Source organism: Rhodamnia argentea, chromosome 8, assembly GCF_020921035.1.
Source record: "Rhodamnia argentea isolate NSW1041297 chromosome 8, ASM2092103v1, whole genome shotgun sequence".
Taxonomy (NCBI): domain Eukaryota; kingdom Viridiplantae; phylum Streptophyta; class Magnoliopsida; order Myrtales; family Myrtaceae; genus Rhodamnia; species Rhodamnia argentea.
The window spans coordinates 23,658,231-23,665,818 of NC_063157.1; the positions used below are offsets into that span (position 1 = coordinate 23,658,231).

The 7,588-nt window shown below is 46.4% G+C and overlaps 1 protein-coding gene across 1 annotated transcript; it reads left to right on the plus strand.

Moving 5' to 3' along the window:
• Positions 1-470: 470 nt before the first annotated feature.
• LOC115735402 (zinc finger SWIM domain-containing protein 8 homolog) lies at positions 471-1,061 on the plus strand. The gene has a single exon (XM_030666621.1). It carries the CDS (start codon positions 471-473, stop codon positions 1,059-1,061), a length of 591 nt encoding a protein of 196 aa, XP_030522481.1.
• The last annotated feature ends 6,527 nt before the right edge of the window (positions 1,062-7,588 follow it).

The following is a 7,588-nucleotide window of genomic DNA, read 5'->3' on the forward strand; positions in this document are numbered from 1 at the left end:
CCGAACTTGAGGACTTCGTCTCAATTGAAGTCTCATCTCGCTAGCGGCACATATAGTCGCGAACGGGCAATTACGTGCCCGTCACATGCCATTATTCGCCCCATGCATATGCCTTGCCGAGATTTGTATGAACTCAAATTCCGAAATTCTCAAGTTAAAATCTATTCCCCCATCTAAAACGGACTCCTAAAATCCACTGTCTTTCGATCATTTCTCACTTCATTATATTCATATCATATTCTTCTCCCACCTACGTTCTTGAAAGCTCCTCCTCACCAAGCGTTGTATTAATATCTAAGAATCACGTACATGAGATGATGGAGAGCCAATGGGGTAGGGCTACCCAATTTTCCATTTTGAAAAGGTGAACTTCTCCACGAAAAGTGATTTCTTGCTCGCTATTAAAGCCCAGAGCCCTGCCTCAAACTCGTCCTCCACCGCTCAGCCATTAGCTCTTGATCGCCGCTGCTATGTCTCAGTCGGATTCCGAGAGCCAGAACGAAAAGAAGAGCCGTGAGACCTCCGAGGTCTACGACTCCGTGTTCGTCTTCCTCATGGACTTTGCCGGCAAGGCCGAGACCATTGTTCCTCAGCCCGAGAGCAGAGCCGTCGATAATGTCGAAGGGGAGGAGGAGAAGGAGCCATTGGAGAACGTGGGCCATGGTAATGCAGGGGAAGTGTTCAACAAATTGCCCGTGAGAGACAAGGAGGAGCTGCTCAAGGACGTGTTCGGCGAGATCGTGGGGAACATGCTGAACAAGCTCCCTGAGGACGGAAAGGAAGCGTTTCTGGTGAGGTGTTTCGACGGGCTGCTCCCGAAGCTTCCCGGCGAGTCGCGGAGAGCGATTGAAACCAAAGCAAATGGCGTGTTGTCCCGGTCCCAAGAGGCTTCCGCGACACTGAGTGGTCCGGAATCGCCCTCAGCCTTCGAGAACCAGTTTCCCGCTGATGACCTTGAACCGGTAGGGTTCAGTGTGAAGTATCCGCCTCCGATTGGTGGTAAAGGAAGAGGAGGAGGAGGGAGAGGAGGAGGAGGAGGGCGAGGGGGAGGAAGAGGGTAATGAGACCGGCATACTCGCTCGCTCTCTTTCAAAATATGTCGAATAAGCTCTTGTGTGTGTCCTATTTGGCGACTGAGTAATCGCCGCTTGCCCTCCTTTAGTTGGTTTGTTGTATTAGTGGTAGTTTGAGAAGTTTAATGATGAATAAAATTGGTTCCGTCCATCCTCGTACGTTGTACCAACTTACATGCTCATGCAGTCAAATAGCTCGTCACAAAAAGAACGGAGAAAGAATGAATGTGTTCCCCAGAAACTAGTTAAGGCTCCTCAATTTATATGACTTTCACATCGAAAATAGTCAATTCCATTCCATCATTCAGTTGTTACGGCTTAAAATCGAGAGTTCCGTAGGGAATGAAGAACCCTTCTATCTGAAGGGATTTATCGAAACCGAATCGGACGATCACACAGAGAATCGAGAAAAATTGGAAAGACGCACGAGATTACCCAGGTTCACCCCAAGATTAGGGCTACGTCCCGCAAAGAGATTTCACTATATTTTTTCGGTTTACAGCCAATTCAACTATATACAATGATAAAACCGAACAAAATATATATGCTAAAAAACGGGCTAAAAAACCTAAAACCTCTTAATTCCACCATACGGGCTAGCTTAAATAAAAGCCCAAACTCGTAGAGGTTTGGGGCGCTGCCCCCGGAACCCCCGTCGGGAGGCGCTGCCCCCGAACCCCCGCCCGCTGACCGGGTAGCGGGACACCCGTGTTGGAGGCGCTGCCCTCGAACCCCCGCATCCCGCGCGTAGGGGTCATATGTCGTTGGGTAACACTTCGGTTTCCCTAAGCTCACGTGGGCGTACCCCATATGAGAAACAAGGGTCTCCGAAGTATTCGCCAACTCCAACATTCTCCCACTTGGTGGATACTTCGCGCAAATGAGAGCCCTTCCAATATCATTCTTCTTCAATCCAATCACAGCAGAGCACCATTCAAACTTCGCACCTTTGATTGCTTTAGTAAGGAAGTCTGAACTATTTTCTACCGTGTCGACCTTTACAAGTCGAACCTCATTATTCTCCACTTTTTCTCCGATGAAATGATATTGAATATCAATGTGCTTTGTGCGTGAGTGAAATGCCGGATTCTTGGCTAAATAAATAGCCCCTTGATTATCACATCTCACATCTACAACACCTTGCTCAAAACCGAACTCCGAGCACAACCGCCGTAACCATACAACCTCTTTTCCAGCATGAGTAAGAGCCATATATTCAGCCTCTGTAGAAGAAAGCGCTACCACGCTTTGCCTCCTACTCATCCAACTCAACGCAACACCAAACAATGTGAAAACAAACCCGCTAGTGGACCGTCTACTATCAATATCCCCACCCCAATCAGCATCTACATGGCCTACGATATCAAGCATATTTCCATTCCCTGTACCTTCGTAACACAAAGAAAAATTCGAAGTTCCACGAAGATACCTGAAAACTCTTTTGATCGCATTCCAGTGTTCTCTACCCGGGTTAGACATGTATCGGCTCAAGACTCCCCCTGCTTGGGCTATATCCGGACGCGTGCACACCATAGCATACATCAAGCTACCCACTGCACTCGCGTATGGAACTCGGGCCATCTCTTCGACTTCTTCATCCGTTTTAGGATATTGCTCTGCAGATAGCTTGGTCCCTAAAGGTATAGGGGTACCAACGGGCTTGCAGTCTATCATATTGAATTTCTTCAAAATTTCTTTGATATATTTCTCATGCCCTAGCCACAGCTTCCGTTTCTCACGGTCCCTTCTAATCTGCATGCCCAAAATAAAATTTGCAGGCCCCAAGTCTTTCATTTCGAACTTTTTAGCCAACAAACTCTTCACGAACTTCACCATCTTCACGCTATTCCCGATCAACAACATATCATCCACATATAGCGTGAGAATGACAAATTGGTTGCCCGTCCTCTTCACATAAACACAATGGTCAGAATTTGAACGCACAAAATCAAGCTGGAGCATATACGTGTCAAACTTACGGTACCACATCCTCGTTGATTGCTTCAGCCCATATAAGGACTTTTTCAATTTGCACACTAGATTCTCTTTTCCTTTTACTTCAAAACCTTCTGGTTGCCTCATATATATCTCCTCCTCCAAGTCCCCACGAAGGAAAGCCGTCTTTACATCCATCTGTTCTACCTCAAGATCATATGCATTTGCTACAGACGGGACAAAGCGTATCGAGGTCAATTTCGCCACGGGAGAGAAAATCTCATCATAGTCAACACCTTCGATCCGAGAGTACCCCTTGGCTACAAGCCTAGCCTTGTACTTCTCTACAGTCCCATCCGGTTTTAGCTTTCGCTTGAACACCCATTTACACCCAATTGCCTTTCTATCCTTAGGCAATTTACACGAGCTCCATGTCTCGTTATGATCAAGCGGCTGCATCTCATCTATCATCGCGAGCTCCCACCGATTCGCATCATCCATGGATCTCGCCTCTTTTCGAGAACTAGGATCATCTCCGGTAATGCTCAAAGCATGAAACGTACTCAAAGTACTAAGGGAGTATCGAAGTGGTACCTTTCTTTCCCGCGTCGATCTCTTGAGAGCCGACATGCTATTTGTATTTGAGTCTTCATCTGAATTTACATCCTCGACTTCATTAACCGAGTCTCCTTGCTCCGATTCGGAATCGGATTCTACTGGCGTGTCTTGTGGAACCATCTCCATAGTTTCAGCTTTAGGACTTTCTTCAAGCACTACCACTTTCTTGGGCTCTTCCCCTTTTCGTGTGCCAACCTGGGATTGAGATTCACGAAAGACGACATCCCCGTTGTAGACTATGGTCTTTGATTCTGGATTCCACAGCTTATAGCCCTTGACCCCCTCCTTGTATCCGACAAATATGTTCTTCTCGGACTTATTGTCAAGCTTACCCCATTTCTCATTGGGTACATGAATATATGCATCACACCCGAACACCCGAACATGTGACAAATTCGCCTTCTTCCCAAACACTGCCTCATATGGTGTACGATCCTTCACCGATGAGGTCGGTGACCGGTTCTTCAAATAACAGGCCGTGGCTACGGCTTTCGCCCAAAATTCTGGCTCCAAACCCGCCCAACTCAGCATGCATCTCGCCTTTTCTATGAGTGACCGATTTAACCTTTCGGCCACCCCATTCCGTTGGGGCGTATATGGAGTCGTCTTTCGCCTTGCAATACCATTATCCACACAAAATTGCTCGAACTTATCCGAACAGAATTCACCTCCGTTATCCGTACGAAGGACCTTGATCTTCCCGCCCAATTGATTTTCAACAAAGGCCTTAAATTCACGAAATTTCTCGAATACATCTGATTTACTCTTAATAAAATAAATCCAGCTATATCTCGAAAAATCATCTATGAATGATACATAGTACCTGGATCCTCCAATAGATTGAGTCGGAGTAGGTCCAAAAACGTCATTGTGAATCGGCTCGAGAACCTCATTTGCTCTCGTACCGGTGTGTTGGAAGCTAACTCGGTTTTGTTTTCCATGGAGACAGTGTTCACGGAACCCGAAACCCATAGAGCATTTTAGAACTCCTTCTACCATCTGACTCGAAGCTAAGGTAGACAGCCCCTTTTCACCGATATGCCCTAACCTACGATGCCACAACATGGACATATCATGTCCATCTTCCTTGGCCTTTTCGAAAAACGAACCCGCTACCTGTGATCCTTTGTTTCCCGAGCAGCTTGTATAATGTCCCGTAACGGACTCATTGTGCAATCACAATAGAACCACGAGTCATCTTGCACGAATCCTTATCACGGCTAAAAGTAACCCCCGAATCAGCCATCGTACCGACCGATAACAGATTTCTACTCATCAAGGGTATGTGCATCACGTCTGGAATAGTCTTCACGGTGCCATTACTCATCCTCGACTTCACCCTGCCACGCCCGACAATCTGAGCTGCAGTATCATCTTCGAGCATGACATCCCCACCATTATATTGCTCATATTCACAAAACCGGTGTCTATGAGGCGTCATGTGGTATGAGGCACCGGTATCGATCAACCAGATATCCTTGTATCATTGCGCCATACATGCAGCAGCCAAATACATATCTCCTGCATCGACCTCCTTTTTACCCGAGGATGATTCAGCTTCCTTCTTAAAAAGCGGCTTGTTTTTACGGTCTCGCTTCACATGGCCCCATTCTTCACATCTCCAGCACTGTACCCTCCTCTCCCTACTCTTCGATCGCCCGCGAGATTTGGACCTGGACCCTTTCCGATTCGAGTCTTCCCCTGTTGGCCTTCCTTTAGCCGCCAATGCCTCTTTACCGGAATTTCCCGATCCCTTTCTTCATGTCTCCTCGGATAACAAAGCGTAACACACACTTTCATATGATAATTCTTTATCCCCACCACCGATCACAACAATCAAGTTATCCCATGAATCCGATAGTGAACAAAGCAATGTTATCGCCTTATCATCATCCTCAAACTTAACACCGATTGATACGAGTTGACTAATCAACTTGTTAAAGCTATAAAGATGTGCAAAAAACGAGTCGCCCTTATACATCCGAAGATTATACAGCTTTTTTCTCAAAAATAGCTTATTAACCAACGACTTATTTTGATACGGCGACTTCGGTTTCTGCCACAAATCCTTGACTGTAGGTTCGCTCATCACGTTCATCGGAATCGAATCGGTAAGACAAAGCCGAATCAAGCCCTTTGCTTTCCGATCAATCCGATCCTAGTCTTCAATCTCCTTTGGATCCGCCCTTTTGGAAGACGTCTCGTCATCCTTCCCCGCTTCCTTGCCCGATTCCCTTATCACGACACCAGGCTTCGCAGCAACATGCCTTTCCGTTTCGATTGCCGACCAAAGATCTCGATCGCAAAGTAGATCCTCCATCTTCATCTTCCACAGATCGAACCGCGTCCCATCGAATTTTTCGATCTCAATCCGTGACCCTCCTGACATCTCTGATAAACCCTAATCTCTCGAACACAAGGCTCTGATGCCAATTGAAGGGATTTATCGGAACCGAATCGAACGATCACATAGAGAATCGAGAAAAATTAGAAAGACGCATGAGATTACCCAGGTTCACCCCAAGATTAGGGCTACGTCCCGCAAAGAGATTTCACTATATTTTTTCGATTTACAGCCAATTCAACTCTATACAATGATAAAACCGAACAAAATATATATGCTAAAAAACGGGCTAAAAAACCTAAAACCTCTTAATTCCACCATACGGGCCAGCTTAAATAAAAGCTCAAACCCGTAGAGGTTTCGTGGGCGCTGCCCCCGAACCCCCGCATCCCGCTCATAGGGGTCATATGTCGTTGGGTAACACTTCGGTTTCCCTAAGCTCACGTGGGCGTACCCCATGTGAGAAACAAGGGTCTTCGAAGTATTCGCCAACTCCAACACTATCACGCCCCGACTCTCGAGCTTGCGACATCCCTACCTTACTCGCCTCGGGTCATGAATGATAGCGTTCCGGGTAGGCTATTGACCTACAAAAATTTCGGCGCATGCGGAATGTGCAAATCTTCCAGACAATCAAAACAGCGGGACATTATAGTAGGAAAATTAACACAATCAAATCACAAAACAACTTCATTCAAAAGCCAGTACAGACGAATCTTAACCCTACTAAGTTACAATAAATATATACAACCCCATTCTTCGAGGCGGCTCACTAAAACCTCAAAAAGACACGAGATCGAGTAAGGTTAATCCCTCGTCTACTCTCAAAAATCCTACCACAATCCTCTCGGTTCAACATTCACGGCCTTCAAGACTGCCTGAAAATTGTTAACCATGACGAGATGAGAAATTAATCTCAATGAGCTAACGCCTAAGCCCCGTTAGGACGTTGATTCGCTCGGACACCCTAAAAATTATCACATCAGCATAGAGCAAATATTTCAATCACAGGCAAACTTACCCTCCGGGCCACACGTAATGCAATGCAAACTCGACTCAACAGTCAATCAACCAAATCAATTCAGCCCACTGCAAAGCATCACAACACTTGCATGCACGGGATACCACATGTAGTCCATTTATTTTCAGATCCGACCCGTAGGTCCAGCACACTAGTCAGTTGGTGCTCTCCTCACAGGACCGGGCATCATCCCTTACTTCCGGCGACGGCGTCTGATAATCCATGTGACTTCGCTCGACCAACCAGAAGATAATGATTATCGACACGACACGGAACTAACGGGAGTCGTAAAAAGGCTTCGGCCCATCACAAGCTGCGACTAGCAAACGTACGCCCGGAAGACAATGATCGACGCGCATCCAGCAACAGGAAGACAATGTTTGCCATGACCGATTGACTAGAAGACAATGATCGTCGGAATTATCCCATTATGTGACCACTTAGGCACTTCGACAATCAGCCGGCTCTTTTCTTGGATTTAGATTGAATGCTCATACTCGCATGTTCAAATACTTGGCCCAATGCCGTTTTCGTGCAAAACCATGCAATTTTATCTCATACGTGGTCACATGAATGCCCAATTTATATCGACTAACA